General features: G+C 44.6%; 1 protein-coding gene across 1 annotated transcript; it reads right to left on the bottom strand.

Annotated features, from left to right (window-relative positions):
- Nucleotides 1–450: 450 nt before the first annotated feature.
- On the bottom strand, nucleotides 451–20,229 carry cenpf (centromere protein F). Its single transcript, XM_014211512.3, has 21 exons — nucleotides 20,131–20,229; nucleotides 18,955–19,165; nucleotides 18,642–18,838; nucleotides 18,384–18,499; nucleotides 17,878–17,969; nucleotides 16,567–16,852; nucleotides 15,927–16,129; nucleotides 15,683–15,808; nucleotides 15,390–15,518; nucleotides 15,149–15,271; nucleotides 14,772–14,907; nucleotides 11,678–14,529; nucleotides 11,364–11,511; nucleotides 10,821–11,237; nucleotides 10,347–10,463; nucleotides 8,640–10,147; nucleotides 8,183–8,407; nucleotides 7,866–8,022; nucleotides 2,349–3,026; nucleotides 2,128–2,225; nucleotides 451–1,187 (listed from the first exon to the last, which is right to left on the bottom strand). The coding sequence occupies exons 2-21, from the start codon at nucleotides 19,114–19,116 to the stop codon at nucleotides 975–977; spliced, it is 7,983 nt and encodes a 2,660-aa protein (XP_014066987.3). The 5' UTR covers nucleotides 19,117–19,165; nucleotides 20,131–20,229; the 3' UTR covers nucleotides 451–974.
- Nucleotides 20,230–21,787: the final 1,558 nt, after the last annotated feature.

Below are 21,787 nucleotides of genomic sequence, written 5' to 3'. Positions count from 1 at the left end.
CAATGAGCACCGTAACTTTTAAGATTGATTTCATACAATTAGTCAATAAGGGATCAAACGCATACTTGATGTTAGGATGTGTCAACAAATATGATTGGTGGTGATTGACAGGATGCATCGAGGTGGGCTGAAGCATTTGATACGGCATGTTTGTGAGCTGGACACAATCAGATATCGCATATTTCAATGTGTCAAGATGTGTCAGATCTTAACACAGGGGTATTTTGTGCAGTGAGATCTCTCTCCCTATGGCTTCAAAAGGCAGGATTATTGATTTCCTAAGCTGTGTGTGTGTGTGTGAGAGAGAGTGTCGAGGTGTGTGTCGACAGACTAGTTGCCGTCTGACTGAATACAACCAAGAGTGAGAAAATACCATGTAAGTCAAAGCAAAAGGAAATCATGTGTACACTGATGTGAGACCATGGGTTAAAAGAGACACAGTCAGGCAAATGTGATCACAATGTTTAGTAAAACAGCAGTTATATCATTATGAACAACCAATGAGCTGGAGTGAAGTGGAATTATTAGTTATTGACACAGAAAAGACCAGTAACGCTTCAGAACTAGGTATTGGAGTTTATCTTACACGACTTCATGGGCTAGTTTCCACAGACACACATTAAGTTCCAATGGCATGGAGATTCTCCATTGAGCATGCTTTTTAGTCCAGTAGGATTAATTTGTGTCTGGAAAACCAACAAGTTTGTTGTGCTATTAACAGTAGTAGTAAATCAAGAGGAATAGAAAATATAAAACAGGTTCAGAACAAAACAAACACAGAAACATTTAATATCTACAGCTCACATTGGATAATCACATTCCATTTGTACTACTGTAACACAGACAGATACATTTCATTAGTAATGCCATTTCAGACATTCTGACACCAGTATTCTGTCATCATATTGGTTTGGTCTGGGGTGTTACTGGCATCTACTCCTGGTAAGGATTGTACAGGTTAGTTAGTTGCTATGTTACTGCATTTGGCAGTTCTCCTCTTGGCGTGATGTCATCATGGCCTCTTTGCGTTTCTCCCTCTGTTCCGGAGTCTTCCGTGTGCTCAGGGACCGACGGCCACGCCTCTCCTCGCCACTGGGGGCAGGACTAACACACAGGCCTTTCCCACCAGGGCTGTCTGGCAGAGTTGCCATGCCGACAGGGCTCTGAAGGGACAGGGGCTCCAGCACCTGCAAGAGTAGGAAAGGGTTTTAAATGGCCATGTTATGGACAGAGACATGAGTGGACTCTCCCTGTCTTCCTAAAGTTAAATGGTCCACCCCCCAGCTTCTAAGGTACCTGGTGGTATGACAAACTAGTTACAGCATAACAAAGTTCCTCTGCAATACTGGAGGCTGGATCATAATAATGGCTGGAACAGAGCAAATGGAATGGCATCAAACACATGGAAACCACATGTTCGATGTATTTGATACCATTCCACTCATTACCACAAGCCCGTCCTCCCCAATTAAGGTGCCACCAACCTCCTGTGCTCTGCAACTACCACAGGGAGGCTTCACCACAAGTTAATATGCCCCCAATATGGATGTGATCTTTCATTAAACTGAAGTTATGGAGAGGGTGTTCTTTTAAGTGCTATTCCTGAATGGGCCCGAGAAAGGAAGCCGTCTCCCAAATGTCTTGCGGAAAAAAGTCACGACCGGCTGATGGAAACAGGGAAATGCCAGTAGAATTCTATAATTCTATTGTTCATTTGACATGGTGGCATCTTTCAAAAGTCTGCTCGCCAATTGGATGGAAACGTAGCTACTGACGTGTGTGAGTGAATGTTATCAGGTCTCCAGCGAGCCGTAGTCAAGAGTGATTTTCTAAGCCGAGAAAAGAGGGTCCCCATTGCAGATGTGACCGAGGTTAGGCTGACTGACTGAATACAACCACCTCACACCTTCTTTTAGTGACAAGTCTCTTCTCTACCCTCCATCTCTCCCATGGCTTATATTACTCTCTGCTGACCAATGACACTGTAATTTAACTGCAGTGTGTGGCTCACCTTCAGGACTCTGCTGCCCCCCTGTGGGTGTGTCTCGTGTGCAGTGTAGGGCTGTGTTTCTGGCTGCACGTGACAATCTGCAGGTGCTCCGTCTTGTGTGTGTGTGTGAAACTCACCTTGTGTCGGGCGGCGGCCAAACGAGGGCTACAGCGCAGCACTGCGGTTCTCCTCATGATGAAGGGACTGGCCTCTCCTAGAGGGATATCAGCAAACCCTGAGAGAGACATGAGAGAAATCGAACATGAGGCGGATAGTAGTAGCTCAGGTTATTATGCTTCAATAAGAACAAAGTTATTGTTGGAATCCATCATCCATTCACCATGTTCCCAGGTCTCACCTCTCTGCACCAGCTCAGGAAGTCCCTCTGGCCTTAATTCCTCCTCTTCCTGTCTACTTCCTGGTCTGGGCGTGGTTGCTGTTGCTTTGATCCTCTTGGCAGTGTTCAGAAGGGCCTCCTGTGCTTTAAATGGAGTGTTGCTGTTGTCGCTAGCTGCTAGCGCACCACAACCCCTCTTCCCCAACGACCCCTGACCAGCAGGCATCGTGTTCTCAGAGTCCATCTCTGCGGGACACAATGGTATGAGTGCTTCCTGTGCCCTGGCGGCTGACCTCCTGCCTGACTTTCGCCTGGGTGTTTTGTTGCTAGCATTGTTAGCCGTGTTGCTAGCGTTGTTAGCCGTGCTGCTAGTGGTGTGCGTGACAAAGCGTTCCAGACGTGTTTTCAGCGTTTCGTTGGTCTCCTCCAGCTTGTGGACACGGACCATCAGGCTGCAGTATTTATCCATGCTCTCGTCCACCTCCCTGCTCCTCTCCTCCAAGGCTTCAGTAAGCTCCTCCAGTTCAGCCTCACTGCTCCTCTTCTGCACCTCCAACTCCCTGCTTCTCTCTGCTAGAGTCTTGCTGAGCACCTGCACCTCCTCACTCCTCTCCTCTAGAGCTTTCTTCAACTCTTTGAGTTCAGTCTGCACCTCCTCAATGCTCCTCTTCTGTACCTCATCACTGCTCTCTTTACCAGCTGGAACGACAGGGAGATTTTACATGTCAATGGGTTTATGTTTAACATGGGGGGGAAAAAAGGGGCAAAAAAATCTACATCTGTTTTAGCAACATTTATAGAAATGATGATTAATGTGCATTGTCCCTGTCAATTAAATGTAATATGATGTTCCACAATCTGAAGTTGTTTCAAACAGCGGTGTAAAGTACTTAGGTAAAATTACTTTAAAGTAGTACTTAAGTATCTGTACTTTACTATTTATATTTTTGACCAATTACTGTATAATGTACTTTTTACTCCATGCATTTTCGCTGACACCCGAAAGTACTCCTTGCATTTTGTATGGCTAGCGGGACAGGAGAATGGTCAAATTCATGCACTTATCAAGAGAACATCCCTGGGTCATCCCCATTGTCTCTGGTCTGGAGGGCTCACTAAACACAAGTGACTAGTTTGTACAGTGCATCTGAAAAATATTCAGACCACTTGACTTTTTCCACATTGTTATGTTACAACATTATTCTAAAATGGGTGAAAGTTATTTTCCATCAATCTACACACAATACCCCATGATGACAAAGCAAAAACAGGATTTGAAATTTTTGCAAACGTGTTAAACTGAAATATTACATTTACATAAGTATTCAGACCCTTTCCTCAGTACTTTGTTGGAGCACCTTTGGCAGCGACTACAGCCTCGAGTCTTGGGTATGACGCACAAGCTTGGCACACCTGTATTTGAGGAGTTTCTCCAATTATTTTCTGCAGATCCTCTCAAGCTGTGTCAGGTTGAATGGGGATAGTTGCAGCACAGCTATTTTCAGGTCTCTCCAGAGATGTTCGATTGGGTTCAAGTCCGGGCTTTGACTGGGCCACTCAAGCACATTCAGAGACCTGTTCTGAAGCCACTCCTGCGTTGTCTTGGCTGTGTGCCTAGGGTCGTTGTCCTGTTGGAAGGTGAACCAACGCCCCAGTCTGAGTGCTCTGGAGCAGGTTTTTATCAAGGATCTCTCTGTACTTTGCTCTGTTCATCTTTGCCTTGATCCTGACTAGTTTCCCAGTCCCTGCCACTGAAAAACATCCCCACAGCATGATGCTCCCACCAGCATACTTCACCGTAGGGATGGTGCCAGGTTTCCTCCAGACGTGACGCTTGGCATTCAGGCCAAAGAGTTCAATCTTCTCTTCATCAGACCAGAGAATCTTGTTTATCATGGTCTGAGAGTCCTTTAGGTGGCAAACTTCAAGCAAGTGCTGCAGAGTTGGTTGTCCTTGTGGAAGGTTCTCCCATCTCCACAGAGGAGCTCTGTCAGAGTGACCATCGGGTTCTTGGTCACCTCCCTGACCAAGGCCATTCTCCCCCGATTGCTTGGTTTGGCCGGGCGGCCAGCTCTAGGAAGAGTCTTGGTGGTTCCAAACTTCTTCCATTTCAGAATGATTGAGACCACTGTGTTCTTGTTGGTACCCTACCCTAGATGTGCCTCAACACAATCCTGTCTCGAAGCTCTACAGACAATTCCTTCGACCTCATGGATTGGGTTTTGCTCTGACATACTGTCAACTGTGGGACCTTACATAGACAGGTGTGTTCCTTTCCAAATAATGTCCAATCAATTGAATTTGCCACAGGTGGACTCCAATCACGTTGTAGAAACATCTCAAGGTTGATCAATGGAAACAGGATGCACCTGAGCCTAATTTCGAGTCTCATGGCAAAGGGTCTGAATACTTATGTAATCAAGGTTTCTGTTTTTTTTTTACTTGTAATAAAATTTCAAATTTGAAAACTGTTTTCACCTTGTCATTATGGGGTATTGTGTGTAGATTGAGGATTTTTAATTCATTTAATCCATTTTAGAATAAGGTAACGTAACAAAATGTGAAAAAAGTCAAGTGGTTTGAATACTTTTCAAATCAGGGATGCAAACTGCTGAAGGCCCAAAAAGGTGGAACATGCAACAAATCCCTGCTAGGGGGACATGCAGGTTTTAACTACCGTAATTTCCGGACTATAAGCCGCAACTTTTTTCCCACGCTTTGAACCTCGCGGCTTAAACAATGACGCGGCTAATACATGGATTTTTCCCGCTTTCACATTTAAAAAAAAAACATTCTGTGACGTGCTCAGTTTTTTGGCGGCATGAAGCTTTCATTAGACCAATGAAATTGCCGAACGGGTTAAGGTCAAACAACTTTTTTGTTTACTGTTTAGATTAAATCGAGCGCTCTCAAAGTTCCCATCATTCTGATTACGGTAGTCATTTTGTCACCCTGATTCCTGGGGGCACAACAAAGTATTTGCAGCCACTCGACATCAGTGTAAATCGTGCATTTAAGGTGGCGCTCCGTGTTCAGTGGGAGGCTTGGATGACAAGTGGGGAGAAATCCTTCACTAAAACGGGCCGCATGCGAAGAGCAACTTATGGTCAAGTCTGCCAGTGGGTCCTGACAGCGTGGAGCATTGTCAAAAAATCCACTATCATCAACAGGTTTCGAAAGGCTGGACTGCTGCATGTTGAAGAGGGCTCAGCGGGGGATTTGCCTCCGGATGAAAGTGACGAGAGCGACAATGAAAACGATCCAATATCGGACGAAGCAATTCTGAGGCTATTCAACTCCGAGTGGTTTCAGTGCACAGGAGGATGATAGTGACCAATGACTTTCTTGGTAGGCTACTGTTTACTGCTAATTTTTTGTTGTTGTTACAAGCCGTGTTTCGTTAAAGCCTGTTTATTTTTGTTACAAGCCGTGTTTCGTTAAAGCCTGTGTAAAGTTCATTTGTTTCAATGTACCGGTAGGCACCTGCGGCTTATAGACATGTGCGGCTTATTTATGTTCAAAATAATATTTTTCTTTTAATTCAGTGGGTGCGGCTTATATTCAGGTGCGCTTAATAGTCCGGAAATTACGGTAATTAAACAACAACGAATATGATCTACATGATCAGTCTCTGTGTGTAAAATAAAAAGTGGATAATGTGAACTTACTCACAGCAAAAAAATGTAAAGAAAGCAATCCAATGTTATTTGTTGCCTAGACTTTACTGCAAATGAGAGAGAACGATACACTAATATTGCAGTTAGCCATGACAGCCTTTATAATAGAACGCTTGTGACCACACACATCTAAATATTGTACTTGGGAAAGAAAAAAAACATCTTAAAGTAGAAAGAATGAAAAACAGGCATTCTATTCTTGCTCTATTATACTGGCCACTATAGTAGACATCGATCAAGGGCACAAGGCTACATGTGTGCAAAAATAACGTTCACTGAGTAAATCATTTAAATAATTTCACTCACAAGTGTTACTGTCAAGTTCAACACAACAAAAGCAATGTCTTTGGACTACACTGCACATTATTACACTTTCTGTCTGTGGACATCTGTTCTACAATGTGCCAGCAGAGCATGATACCCTTTGTTGGCATAACTGATCTCTTTCAGGCAGAGTACACCTGGCATAGCCCTTTTGATCCACTGTACTGAACAAGTGAGAAATAGGGAAGATGTGTGGTGTTCCTTTCACTTCTATAGTGGCATCCAGTTTAAGCCTGGACCAGCTCCAGCTACACTTGATACCTGAATACACTTGTTTAACAAACACCTTATTTTCACCTAACTCTCTCATTCTAAAAATTAACCACATACTGTAGAGGGAAAACATTAGTTCACAGATATTAGTTAGTTGGTTAGCTAGTTAACATTTCATACTGATTACCAGAGTCCAGTAAGAAACTAACGCAAGTTGAGGAACGGCAAGGAGTCGTAGACCAGTTAATACTATAGCGAATTGGTTAGGTTACTAACGTTAGCTCATCTGACGTGGTAACGTTAGCTAGGTGGTGTTAGCTGTTTGACGTTATTAGCCTGCCATTTTTCACACAATAAACTCAATTATTTGTTCAGTTAAGTTGGCTAATGTTGCTCAACATTTCTCTGGCTAGCTAAACGGATAATTCGATCAAGCTAGGAAGATAACGTTACTTAACAATGCTAATAATACTTGTTCCACCACACTTTCTCCCTCACCTCAAACTTTGCAAATGCCAGTTGTTTTTCGGTTACAGCTCATGGAAGTACGCTTCATCACCTTCTCACCCCTGGTCTCCGTGGTCAGGCTTGTCACCATACGTTACCTCTTGGTTATGGTTCAGGGGACGCGCTGCTGTTAACTGCCAAACTGCCTTTACACTCTCGTCTTTCCAAAGCTGATGCTGTAACTAGCGAACTGGTTGTCTCTTCTCTCTTCAGTCGCGTGTTGCATTCTGTTGATATGTGAATGATTTGGCTGAGCCTTGGATACAGCCAGTATCGCTCCAAACGCGCATCACTCTTTCGCTTACAGCCAGTAGTGATCCAAAGCACCCCCCCCAAACTTTCTCATCGGATCGATACGAATCATGTAGGTCACCTATTTTGGATTCAAAACGGCGAATTTTTGTATCCCTGCCAAATGCACTGTAAATTATGTCTGAGTGTTGGAGTGTGCACCTGGATATCAGTAAATAAAATAAATTAAAAGATAGTGCCGTCTGGTTTGCGATATAAGGAATTTGAAATGATTTATACATTTACTTTCTATACTTAAGTATATTTTAGAAATTACATTTACTTTTGATACTTAAGTACATTTAAAACCAAATACTTTTAGACTTTTACTCAAGTAGTGTTTTACTGGGTGACTTTTACTTGAGAAATGTTCTATTAAGGTATCTTTACTTTTACTTTTTCCACCACTTGTTTCAAATAATGTAAGTATTCATGTGGGGTTCCCCAGGGTTCAATTCTGGGGCCCCTACTGTTTTCATATATCAATGATATTTATTATTGATGGTAATGTAGTAGATAATGGTACCTGGTGTCTGGCTGGCCTGTAGTTGCTGGGTCTCCAGTACAAGTGCCTCCCTCTCCTTCTCCAGCTGTTTACAGGAGTTCATCCACAGGTTAACCTTACTGAGGGCTGAGTCCCTCTCCTTAGAGAGACGGGCCACTCTGGAGCTCAGCTCAGATACCTCCAGACAGGACACAGATAAATAATATTAGTCACCATAATAATCACTCACAGATAAAAAAAAAAAAAAAAAAGTAATACATTTTCAAGTGGTTTTCACTCCGAATTTAATACAATGAATTTCCAGGCCGTAAAGCAACAATGTGACAAGGGCTGTACACCTGTTTGCTGCTGTCCTGCTGTGTGATGGTAGTGCTGAGCTCCTCCATTCTGGTTCTCAGGCTGCTCAGCTCTGACAGATGACCTCTGATCTCCTCCTCCGCTGCAGCCAACTGTCCCCTCAGCACCTCCTGCTCCGAGGTCAGCTCACCCCTAAGGGCTGCCACCTCCTCCTCCTGCTGTGCCTTCAGCACCTCCTTCTCTGAGGTAACCTCCTCCAGGGATAACTAGGGAGGAGTCGGTAGTGTGTTAGAAAGAGGACATACATAGTGTGACTGACACTGCATTGCTGAACCAGAAGACTGGCACAGGTGAACACATCTCTGTTTCCAACACATTAACCATGGTTGAAAAGTACAAAGTACCAAGATCATTCCAGTCTCATATGGATGAATGAAAACCCCAAATACTAAGAATAAACTATTCTACATATCAATAGGACTATAGAAAACCACTGACCTTGTAGCTTTCTGCCTGCTGCTGTAGTTCTAGTCTCTCTGCAGACTGAGTCTGTTCTTTCTGCTCCCACTCCGACAGTCGCGCCTGCAGCTTCTCCATCTCTTGCTGCAGGGTGTTGTTGTTCTCTCTGATGTCCCCCATCTCTCTCTGCTGTGCCTCCAGGTCCTCCTGCAGTCTCAGAGTAAGCATCTCTCTCTCCTTCTCCCGCTCGATCTCCAAAGCCTGCAGTCGATCCACCTCTTTCTTCAGCCTCTCCCCCTCAGTCTTCCATTCACCTACTAAGTACTGCATCCTCTCCCGCTCTTTCTCCCATTCCTCCGTTAGAGACCGCATTCTCTCCTTCTCTCCCTCCAGGCCTTCTCTGCATTTCTGCAGCTCAGAGCTCACCGAGCCAAGGTGGGCCTGTAACTCTTCCACCATTGCCCTCTGTTTGTCCTCCGCCTCTCTCATCCCCCTCTCCAGTTCCTCAGTGGCAGCTCGGTTTGCTGCCTTCATCTCCTCAATCTCTGCGTTCTTCAGGGAGAGCGCTCCCTCAATCCTCTCTTTCTCATTTCTTAGGCTGTCCAGTTCGGTGGTCATCTCCTCAATCTTCCTGGCCAGTTCCTTCTTCTCTTCCTCCAACTCTTCCAGTTGGGCCATGGCCGTCTCGGCCTGAAGCACAGCCTCCTCTAGGTTTTGGTCAGCGTCTTCCCTCTCTCTCTCCTGTTTGTCAATCTGGTCCTGAAGAGCATCAGTTTTCCTCTGGGCAGCCTTCAGCAGTTCGCTCATGTGTTTTTTCTTTCTCTCGTCGGACTCTATGCGGACCCGGAGCCTCTCGATGCCCGACCTCATTTGGGCCACCTCCTCCTGGGTAGAGTTGAGGCGTGAGGCTATCTCTCCTTTCTCTAGCAGAGAAGACTCCAGAGACTGGGCTAGTCTAGATATCTCCCCTTCCAGAGACAGGATCTTAGAGGCCATGGACTCAGTGTCTCTGCTCGCAGTGCTCTGGTTATCTTTGAAGCTGTTCAGTTGGTTAATCAGGTTGTCCTTCTCCCCGCTCTGCAGGGTGATGGTCTTCTCTAGCGTCTGACACTGCAGCACCAGCTGAACTCTCTCCTTCTGCAGACTCTCCAGGTTAGCAGACGTCACATCAGATTCCCTCTTCCCATTTCTGATATCTTCCTCTAAGATCTTAATAACCTCTCTAGTATCCACGTTTGTCTTCTCCAGACTCTCTGCCTTATCCTTCCACTGTGCCACGGACTGTTCCAGCTCATCTCTATCCTCGCTGCAGGACACTAGCTCCTGTCTGAGTTGTCCGCTCTCTGAGGTGAGTGTGGCCAGCTGCTGGGCCAGGTCACATTTAGCCTTGCGGCTAGCCTCCATCTCCGTCTCCAGCGTGACTTTCTGCTCTGTCAGGCACTCCAAATCGGCCTCCATGGAGAGGATGTGTTTTTCCAGATTGGCCTTCTCAGAACGAACCCTCTTCAGTTCGCTTTCCACCTGGAAGAACCTCTCGCTCCAACCACCTTCGGGATGGAAGAATCATATCTTCATTAATTTATAAATAAAATAAAAATCTTTTCACTTTCTATACATTAGCCTAAAGCACAAATATTTAACCAATTAGATGCTAGCACTATTAAAATGAGGAATATTACAAAGATAAAATTAGATAATAGAATTAGTAATTTCCAGAGGTCCACAATTTGGGTTTCTGGTCCTTACCTTTGGCCATCTCCAGCGTCTCCAGCATCTCCATGACATCAGAGAGCTGACATTTCGAGGTCTGCAGCGCCAGTCTCAGGGACTCTGACTCCTCTGTCAACTCTGAGATCTGGTCACCTGATAATAATAAATACATGTTATTGTCATCATTAAAACACCCTTGAGAGTAAACATAATACACAGGACAAAAGATTGAAACAAAAACCTTTTTTGACATATTGGTCATTTAGCGTCTGCTCTTATCCAGAGGAACTTACAGTTACTGCGTTAAACTAAGGTTGGTAAGACAATCACGTATCAACGTTATTGAGAGTAGAAACCTTCCACATAAAAGCAGCTATGAGCCAAATCAGTGCTAGTAAGTGTTAGTGCAAGAAAGACAAGTAGAACAGTATGGCGTTTGTTTGTTTATATTAGGGAGGGGGTCAACAAAGGAGAGTTCTGTAAAGTTTTTGTGTTTAGTTAAAAACCAACCTAGAGTCCGTCTCTCCACTAGGGCAGCGCTAATCTTCTCCGCGGCACCACACCTCTCCTCCTCCATCTGTTGGACCTTCACCTCTAACTCTTCAACTTTGACCTCCAGCTCAGAGCACAGCTCCTTCCTGAGGGTCATCTCAGAGGTAGCGAGGTCAAGCTGGGAGTGGAGGGTCTGTAGCTCCTCCTCTAGCTTTCTGACCACCTCCCTGCTCTGGACCAGCTGGTCCTGGTCACGGGGAGTTTCAGAGACTGCAGGATGTTCACTGCTGAGTGTCACATCATTATCTAGGCTTTCACTGAGCGCTTTCTGCTGCTCTACAGGGACTTTATCCATGCAGTCACTGAACTCTTCAGCTGGCTCATCGTTGCCGTCACTTCCTGCCTGTTGAGGTACCTCAGAGTTGTGGAGGTCATCTGATGAGATCAATGAAAAAGTAAATCCTTGTGAACCCGAAGCATATATTATATTAACATCAAGACTTGTGTAAATGGAAAGCATAACCACTAGAAATTCAATGTCTTATCATATCATCATCAAACCTGTTGGTTTCATCTCCACGGTATCTTCTTTTAAGGGTAAGCTGACGTTGAAGAAGGAGCCTGACGTCGGCCCGTCCGCCTCTCCTGTAGAGGCCTGCTGGTCTCTCTTGGTCTGAAGCTGCTCTATGAGGGACTGCTGCTGGCTTGCCTGTCATAATAATTATAATACATTTACAAAACACATTTTGCTTCCAAGGCCCTATACAATACAGGCCATTGTTGTAAATAAGAATTTGACCTGCCTTGTAAAATAAACACTAAAAACGAAATCCCAAAATAACATACACAATTAGCTCTCCCACTTTCCGATTTACCTGAGTCATCAGGCTGTCATAGTGCTCCTTGAACAGGGCTAGTTCACCCTGCAGTCCGCTCAGTCTCTGCTGGAGCTCGGTTTGTTCCCTCGCAAACGTTCCGATCCTCTCTCTGGCCTCGTCCTCGCTCTGCCGGGTTGCTCTCTCAAACGCAGACTGAACAGCCTCGTAGTTCTCCGTCAGGCTCTGTAGCGTACGCTGGAGACACTCGTTCTCCTGTTTGACCTCGTCCCTCTCATCCCCAGCATTCAGACTGTGCCTCTGCAAGTCAGCCTCAAGTTGCTCCTTCTCCACGGTCAACTGCTCCTTCTCCACGGTCAACTGCTCCTTCTCCACAGTCAACTGCTCCTTCTCCACGGTCAACTGCTCCTTCTCCACGGTCAACTGCTCCTTCTCCACGGTCAACTGCTCCTTCTCCACGGTCAACTGCTCCTTCTCCACGGTCAACTGCTCCTTCTCCACGGTCAACTGCTCCTTCTCCACGGTCAACTGCTCCTTCTCCGCGGTGAGCTGAATGATGTCCATCTCCAGTTGGCCGTGTTTTCTAACCTCCTCTTCCAGGGTCTCCATCAGCCCATCAACAGTGGCCTGGAGTGATTCCACTAAACCTGCTGTGGACAAGGCAGCCTGCATCTGCTTGCGAGTGTCTTCAAGAGTTGCTGTCATCTGGGTGACTTCACAGCTCTTCTCTGACAGCTGCTCTTTGACAGAGCCCAGCTCGGTCTCCAGGGTGGACCTTTGCGTCGCGCTCTCCTCCAGTCTCCCGTTCAGAGAGGCCACGGTTCCTCTGAGTTCCTCCACAGTTCCTTTAAGCTCCTCTATCTGGGTGTCAAAGGTATTCATGCAGGCCTCGTTGTCCTCCAGGTCCATCTGAAGCATCTCCAGCTGGACCTTGATCTTGTTCATGCTGATGACCTTCTCTTTCAGGGCATCGGTAGCTTTGTCTTGTTCAGACTCAGCCTGGTTCAACCTCTCTTTCAGACTCTTGATCTTACGGCCTTTCTCATCGACACTGTTTCTGGCAGAAGACAAATCTTCTCTCAGCTTAGACAGTTCTAGTGAGGCCCTCTCCCACTTCTCCTTAGCCTCGGCTGCCTCCTGGCTTTTACTCTCCAGCTGGCTATTTACAATCTCAAGCTGCTCCTTCAGGCCTCTTTGTTTCTGGAGGTAAGTCTCCAGCTCTGTGACATGGCTCTCGGCTTCCTTACGGAGTCTCTCTGAGAGCTCTTTGACTTGCATCTCCTGAGAAGAGATTAGGTTTGTTTTCTCCACCAGGCTGCTCTCCAGGTTGGAGTTGAGCTCCACGGCAGCCGAGTGGGTCTTCTGCAGAGCTTCCAGGGAGTTATTCAGGTCAGAAGACAGCTGGGTGGAAGCAGCATTATTCTCAGCGAGTCTGTCCTTCAATATAGAGATCTGCTTCAGCAAACCATTCCTCTCCTCTTCCTGGGAGTCCTGAAGGCTTTGATACTTCACAGAAACCTCTTCAGCTTCCCTCTGGATTTTGTCTACTTTCTCTGCCATCTCTGCCTTTTCCCTCTCAAGATCTGATGCCTTGGTCTCAGCTTCGTTCACCTGAGCCTCTAGTTTCACAACCACGTCTCTCAGTGTCTGCAGCTCTGTCTCAGTCTGGGTCAGGGTCTCGGTCATGTTCTGCAGAGCGCTTATGGACTCCTGTGCCGCAGCCGTCAGATTATCACAGCGCTCCTGTAGAGAGCCAACAGTCTTCACCTGCTCTGAGAGGCTATTGACTTCACCCTGAAGACTTTCCCCTCTCTTTTCTGCCTCGGAAAGCTTCTCCACAAGATTTTCTTTAGTATTGACAATGTTGTCATACTGGGCCTGTAGTTTAACACCCAAACTTTTCTGGATCTTCAGGTTGGACTCCAGTGAAGACACCTGGTCCTGGAGGAACGGCAGCTCCAGCTGAATCTTAACCAGACTCAGCTTGGCCTGCTCAGCCTCGTCTGCCTTCGATGCTACGCTTTCCTCACACTCCATCAGGAGGGCGGTCTTCTCCTGGGTAAACCTGGCCAGCTGTTCCTCCTGTAGGGCCGTGGTCTGAGCCAGGCTCTCCCTGAGCTGGGCTGCTTCGCTCTGGCCTAACTCTACCAGAGCATCTTTGGACCGGGCCAGGTCGCAGGCTGCCTGGTACTGCTCCTGGAGCTCAGTGTGAGACATTTCGGCCCGCTTCGCCCTGCCAGTCTCCACCTGCAACCTGGACTCCAGGTCCTTCACTTGTCCCTCGAGCTGGGTCACCTGCAACCCAACATTTTCCAGGTTTTTGGAGTGTTTTTGGTCAGACTCCTCCAGCTGTTTCTGAAGCTCTTCGTACATGCGGCCCTTCTCCTCCAGGTCGGTGCACTTGTTGAGGAGTTCTCCCTTCAGGGAGTCGATCTGCCCCGATAGACAAGCCTTCTCAGCCTCCAGAGTCTTCAGCTGCTCCTTTAGACCTCTGTTATCGTCGTTCAACGAGCCCAGACTCTTCTCCAGCTCAGTGATTTTGTCGACAAAGCCTTGCTGCACAGCCTCAGTCTCGTTAACAAGCGTCTCCTTCTCTGTTTTCCATCCCTGAAGTGTCTCGTACTCCTTCTTCAGCTGCACAAACTCGCTCTGAGTGGTGGTCAGGGTTGTCTTCAGTTCCTGGATCTCCTTCTCCAGAGCGCTGTGCTTGTTTGTGATCTGTTCCACTTCCTGTTTTTGGGTATTCAGTTCACTCTGAGTCTTGTCATTCTTGGTCTCTGCGTCTGCGAGCGTTTTCTTTAGGTTCTCTAGATCTTGGGCTGACGATCTGGTCTGGCTTTCCAGTTTAGTGACAAGTCCTTTCAGCTCTTCGGACTGGGCTTCATTTTTGGCTGTTGAACAACAGACACACAGAAACAACATCTAATGGGGGGGAAGCCAAAACCAGAGATATGACATGACAAGGAATGAAAATGAGCTCATTCCACATCAAACAGGATTTAAAACATTACTTTTACATTGCTAAATCATAATAGATAGGTTTAGAAACCATGCACAAAGCCTCACTTAAACAATAAATGTTATATCAATGAGTACCTGGATAAATAAAGGTGAAACAAAACCAACAACCTACCTCTGAAGTCATCCAGCATGCTCTGGGTGCGTTTGAGGTTCTGCTCGGAGGTCTTCCTCTCCTCCTCCAGCTGAGACAGCCTCTTGCTACCCTGGTCCAGCTGGGCGCTCACAATGTTCTTCTCTCTCTGCAGCTCCTGGACAAGTTAAACACAAAACAATCAGATTACCTCTGGTTTCAAGATGGAGGACATCCAATGTCCTTAAAGACCACCCAGGCTAGGGGTGAAACATTGTGTGCGTATATTAAAATAGTAGTTTTTGGTGTGTGTGGTTTCACTGTTTTTTTATTTAGTCCAGCACATTTTTCCACAAATGAACACGTTACAGAAGAATACATAACAGGTTTAAAGAGAAATTCCATGAATCATGGCCCACCTCAAATTTCTTCCTGAGGTCCTGCTCCTTGTTTTGGCTGGCCTGTAGGCTCTGTTCTGACCTCAGCAGCTTCTGTTTCTGCTCCTCCTGGTCTCTCTCCAGCTGGCTCCTCTGGCATGACACCTGGCAGAGGGCAGGGAGGGAAGTGTCATACTTGGTAACAGGAAGTGAACTTTGAGTGGTTGTCAGTGACGTGTAGAAATGAATAACTCCAGCCCATAATCACAACGTATTACATTACCTTGTCCATCTCAGCCTGCAGGATGTTGTGGTCTTTCTTGGCTTGCTGTATCTCCTGGTTCAGCTTGGTCTTGGTCTGGTTAAACTGCTGCTCTAGGGAGTGGTGGCTGCTCTGGAGGTGGGACAGCTCCTACACACAAACACAAGAAAACATACATTTATACACCTCCCTTCAGCAACAGCTGTTCCACAAAAAAAAAACATGGGTAACAGAGATTGAAGTTGCCACAGGTGGATTCACAGTATTAATTTCAACTAGAAAGTCTGAAAGAACAGAGGACAAAGGGAGCAGACCTTCTGGCTCTCCTTCTCCTGGTCCTTGACCTTCTGTTCCAAAGCTCGTCTGCAGCTCTCAGCGTTGTGCCTCTGGCAGGACATCTCCTCAGAGACCTGTTTCAATTTCTGCTCCATTGACACACACTGGGAGGAAGCAGAGTAATGATTCATACATTTTCTTGTGTTCAAAACAGCCCTCAGAAACACAACAGGAATGCATTAGCAAATGATTTTATTTTTTAATACTCCATATATCCCCTACCTTCGCGACCACTTGTTCGTGCTGAGTGGTAGCCTTGCTAAGTTCATCTATGCTCTTGCCCAGGGTCTTGTCTCTGTCTGTCAGGTCTCTCCTAGCCTGGTCCAGCTGGCCTTGGAGCTCCTGGAGCCTGCTGCTCTGCATCCTCGCGTCCTTCTCCTGTGACTGCAGATGCTGTTCCAGCTCAGACACTTTACTCTTCAGCTCTGACAAGACATAAAAAAACAGGACCAAACATTGAGAAACAAGGAGACGCGACTACACCACCGGAGTTTTCCCAGTCAGAACATTTTGTTTTTCTGTTACAGCGCGTTCTCACAAATGTGCCTACTGACAGGGTTTGTAAAGATAGAATTAGTATAACAGGGAGTGGCCTAAAGGATAGAATTAGTATAACAGGGAGTGGCCTAAAGGATAGAATTAGTATAACAGGGAGTGGCCTAAAGGATAGCATTAGTATAACAGGGCGTGGCCTAAAGGATAGCATTAGTATAACAGGGTGTGGCCTAAAGGATAGTATTAGTATAACAGGGCGTGGCCTAAAGGATAGTATTAGTATAACAGGGCGTGGCCTAAAGGATAGTATTAGTATAACAGGGCATGGCCTAAAGGATAGTATTAGTATAACAGGGAGTGGCCTAACCTTGATTCAGCATCCTCAGCTGTTCCATCTGCTGGGAGGAGGAGCCATCAGAATCAAACTGGGATACAGACGTGCTGATTCGCTGGATGGATTTGATTGGTGTATCCTCTGTGTTCCACAGGAAGCCGCCAGCGGATGTCCCGCCCCCTGCCCGCCTAGCCAGGGGCGTTTCAATGGTGCCCTGGGACTGGCGGCCCTTGTCCTGCTGTTGCCATGGGAATATGGAGGAGCCTGCTTGTTGCCGGGTGCCAATGTCCTTATGACTGACGGACGACTGGTTCAACAGCTAGAAGACGAGACAGAACCATGTGTCATTATGCATCGTATTAAAGTCCCTCCAGGATTTTGCAATTGCAACTCTTCTGTGTGCAAAATCAACAATTCCCTGCATATTACGAGGGCTTGCAAATTGGACAAATCACTGCAATATTACAGCATAAAACTGTCTGCTCACCGCAATACAAAAGGAGGGTTCACAATTTTAGCTTATCACTGCACTTAACCACATAAAATGTGTCAGCTGAGTTTTTGGGACAATTGGATAAAAATCATAGTAAATTGCCATGCAAAGTCTAAGAACTGCAACAGCAAAATCAAACATTTTTGCCCACAAATATAACAGAAAAACGCAGGTCAATCCTGGAGGGGCTGGTATTACACCATACAGCTGTGGTCAAATGTATTGGCACCCCTGCAATTTTATTTAAAAAACATGTTTAATTGCTATTTTTACCTATAGGCACCTGCACTACAGGTGAATTCAATTACACAATAAACGATAGAATAATTTAGTCCAGGCAATTTATTTAAACTTTAAAGTGAAAAATAACAGTGTCAGTTTAGATTTGTTCTTCTTGGTCCTGTGCAGTTGGAAATCAAACAATTACACCTGTAAACACCAACAGTGTTTGACATTTCTAACTATTTTAGAAGAAATAGTGAATTATGCAAGGGTGCCAATACTTCTGACCACATCTGTATATACCATATGTTATGCTACTTCAAAGCAACAACAACACTTTGATTTGTATGACTAGTTCATCAGGTATAGATGTTTTATTATCACATACACCGGATAGGTGCAGTGAAATGTGTTGTTTTACAGGGTCAGCAATAGTAGTACGGCGCCCCTGGATCAAATTAGGGTTAAGTGCCTTGCTCAAAGGCACATCAAAAGACTCTGGTATTTGGAACGGGGACCTTTCAGTTCCAGAGTGTCATAGTGGATTATCATGCTAACAAAACCAGTCCAATTGTAGTCCCTGCACTACATCTGACTGTGTGGTTGTGCTACTGAGCATTTCAACTCACTTTGACCTGTGTGATTTTCAGTTCAGCTTCCAGTCTCTTCCTCTCTTCCACCTCCTGGTTGTATCTCTCCTGAAGGTCCTCCAGTCTGGAGTCTGTGGGGAAGAGAAACTGTTCACACCACAACCATGCACGTAAAATAGACAGGTAATACTAGTTATGGAGGCGTCTACCAGGGTTCAGGTCAATTTCCTTTAAATTCCAAACGAGTCAGGAAGTACACTGAAATTCCCTCCAATATTTTTCAATTAGTAATATTTGGAATCAAATGTATTTATAAAGCCCTTTTTACATCAGCCAAATCAGAATTTGGTTTACTTTCTGAATTTAAATGGAATTGACTCCAACCATGGCTACAACTGCACCGTGACACATTTTTACCAGGTAAGTTGACTGAGAACTCATTCTCATTTACAGCAACGACCTGGGGAACAGTTACAGGGGAGAGGAGGGGGGGATGAATGAGCCAATTGCACAGAATGTAAGTGGGCCATATTGTGGTACTCTACCATGCTGTCTGTAGCTGGGAGTAGCAGCAGGAGTGGCAAAGGTCTTCTGAGGAGTGCTGTAGGACTGTAGATCAGAGGAGTGGGAGGGCTGAGAACGGTCCTTTTCATTCTTATATCTGTAGAGAGGAATACAGTGTTATTATTAACATGTTGTAACCATCCTATTCCTAGGCTAGCTAAGCATCTCCAGTATGTGCACAAAGCCAACGGATTTCTCGTACAGCCCTAGTGTACAGTAGTACTGAGCAAGCCACTCACTTCTTGAGTTCCTGCTCCAGTCGTTCTATGGTCTTCTTGCTGGTGCTGAGCTGACCCTCCAGGTTGCTGACCTGTTGCACTTTGACCCCCAGGTCGTGGGTTGCCTTCTGACGGGCCTTCTCCACGGCGTCACATGACTCTACTAAGGCCTGGTTCTCCCTCTTAATGGCAGACGCCTCGCTCTTCTCACTGTCAACCTGGAGAACACACAACTTTGAATGTCAAACACACAGACAATGTAAAAACAGAAATTCCCCTAGGAAAAAGTATTGTTCATGTTTTGGAATTCAACACCATAAGTTAAGTCACAAACCTTTTGTTTCTGTTTTTGTAGAGCGGCCTCCAGTGAGTCGAGCTGGAACTGTTTCTGAGTCCTCTCCTTCTTCAGCTTGTCCAGCTGTCCCTCAATCTCTTGTATCTTCTGCAGGGCTTTACCTGAAAGACCATCCTTCCACTCCTCCACTACCCAGCTCATACTGCTTCAATATCTGTAGCTAGCTACGTCGAGCCTCAACCGGCATATCCTGGGAGGGGAGAAGTACCAAAACTAACGTTAGCTAGCTAAGCATATTTGAATGGAGGCAGTGCTAGTGACATAGCACTAAATATTACATCAGATTCACAAAGTTTTGTATTGAATTTCACAATTCTGATATTTTATTGATGTTAAATAAAAAATGCTATATCCAAATGTAAAAGTGCATATACAATTATCAGGAATTTGTCATATTTATTGGGCTACTAGTGACAAAGTTTCTGACAGGTTTGACTCAGTACGGTAAATAGTGTTTGATCATCACGGGGGGGGGGGGGTGTATGTGTATTGAAATTCCATACATTTTGAAGGATACAAATTTGAATGTGTTACAAAAATCTATAAATTGTTTTTACACAACATATCAAACAGATAAAGACAAAAACACATACAGGGTATTTAAATAAAACATTTTTGGGAAAAGCTTAAGAGTATCAATTGATTTCAATACCTTACTCATACTATTCAATGTGGCAAAGTAATTATTTAAGTACACCTTAAAAAAATACTGAATAAGATGTTTCCCCCCCAAAAAAATATATTTTTATGGATGTGATATTTAACAAGAATTTTTATCAAATGTATCGCATACTTTCGTTAGTGGAGAATCATGAACTATGAAAAACTAAAAGGAAAACTCTCTGCTACTGACTCGTTATGAGGCATAACTCTACTGCCTTTTATCAAATATATTACTTTTCTGCGTTTATGCACTTTAGCTTAGATAGCTAACGCTAGCTAAATCAAACTACCGTTAGCTAACGTTGGCCTAATTTAGCGCTAGCTAGACCGCTTTTCATATCGAATGTAAACAAAGAAAAAGTCACAGCGGACGAAGAGATAGTAGTTTTGCAACTACCAAAACTGTTCAAAACAATATTGTGTCCAATTTAACTATCTGCTTTACCAACTTGTTGCAACAAAAAAAAGTTTTAGGTAGAAATCCGAACTCACCTAAAAGCGGTGATTCTTGTTCTTGCGATTTCGCTCCGAAAGACAATGCTGCTGAAAATTCAAAATCGCCCAACGCGCCCAGTAATCTCCGATATGGCGTTTGATTGGATGATCATAGTGACTTTGTCAGAAACCCACCATTGATTGGACGCTTGAATTTGAACAAGTCCCCGCCCCCAGAATATTGCAGCAGTTTATTTGTCACATGACTAGCCAAGGGACGAAAGGGTTGGTCCGAGGGAGGGATCAGTCTTCAAAATCCTGTGTTGTGTTGGTACTGTATTTGTATGTAGTTACTCATCCTCAACTGGTAGATTGTTGTAACGTCTCCTAAACTCAATTTATGTACATTACAACTACTATGGTTTACATTGTTTTCATTTATGGGAATTTGCATTCAGTTGTTTCATTATAGCTAATGCCGCATTCACGTGCTACTCGGAACTAGGAAACTCGAACCGGCACGTGTATAACTACAACCAGTTAACAAGTAGAACATTTCAGAGTTTCCTAGTTCCGACTAGGACGTGAACGTGGCTTTAATATCAAATTAAATTCAAAGGGCTTTATTGACATGGGAAACATGTTTACATTGTCAAACCAACTGAAATAAATAATAAACAAATGTTAAATAAACAATCAGAAATTAACAGTAGACATTATACTCAAAACAGTTTCAAAGGAATAGACATTTCAAATGTCATATTATGGCTATGTAGAGTTGGAGGATGGTGGGAGGAGCTATAGGAGGATGGCTCAGTATAACAGCTGGAATGGAACTGAGTCAAACATGTGGTTTCCATATGTTTGATGTTTTTGATACCGTTCCATTTAATTCATTCCAGACATTACAATGAGCCTATCCTCCTATACATCCTCCCACCAGCCTGTTGTAAAGATGTGCAAATATTTAAAGTACATTCATAATATCTCTCTCACACACACACAGCTGTTTGTCACCCAAGCAGTCCACAATTGCTAATAACCCATCTGCAACCGCCAGACAATGTGATAAAGTGAAAATCTGAGGCCCGCACCAGACCCTAACCCACAAATATAGAAAAGGCGCTGTACAGTCAGTGATGGCAGAGCGATTTTTTTGATAGGCCTATGTTTCTGCTTATAATTTCCAACATTTTGGTAAGCTAGTTGTTAGTCAACTTGTCTATAATTAGATACATGCAGCTTCTCTTCTGTCATTACTTGTTGCCCTAGAATACTAATAAACCCTTGCTCACCAGATTACTGTTATAAATCAATTGAATGAATGCGTTAATCTAGTTGACATCCATAAAGTTGTCTCTTTCATCTCTGCTTCTCTCAAGTAGCAAAGACATTTAAGGTTCGGGGAGAAAATGACTTAAAAACAGGATAGATTTTCTGTAACAAATTTCCAAATTACATCTGTTTGACACGTTTTAAGTAAATTAAAAGCTGTGAAAGCTATGCCTAGCGAAATTGTTTCTGATAAGATTTCCGTTTGGTTTGGATGCATAATCATATTTTATGTGGTTGAAATACTATGATGATGATAAAGACCACCTTTACAGACGGTCCCTAACCACGCTTTCATTCTCTCAAGATGCTGAAATAAATAATATTTCTCCACCAAGTCAAAATATACATTTGGTGTATTATTTTACTGCAAGAAATGCTT

Source organism: Salmo salar, chromosome 09 (genome assembly GCF_965601325.2).
Source record: "Salmo salar chromosome 09, fSalSal1, whole genome shotgun sequence".
Taxonomy (NCBI): Eukaryota; Metazoa; Chordata; class Actinopteri; order Salmoniformes; family Salmonidae; genus Salmo; species Salmo salar.
Note: the sequence above shows the minus strand (reverse complement) of the source record. Positions and strands in the feature narration are given on the sequence as shown.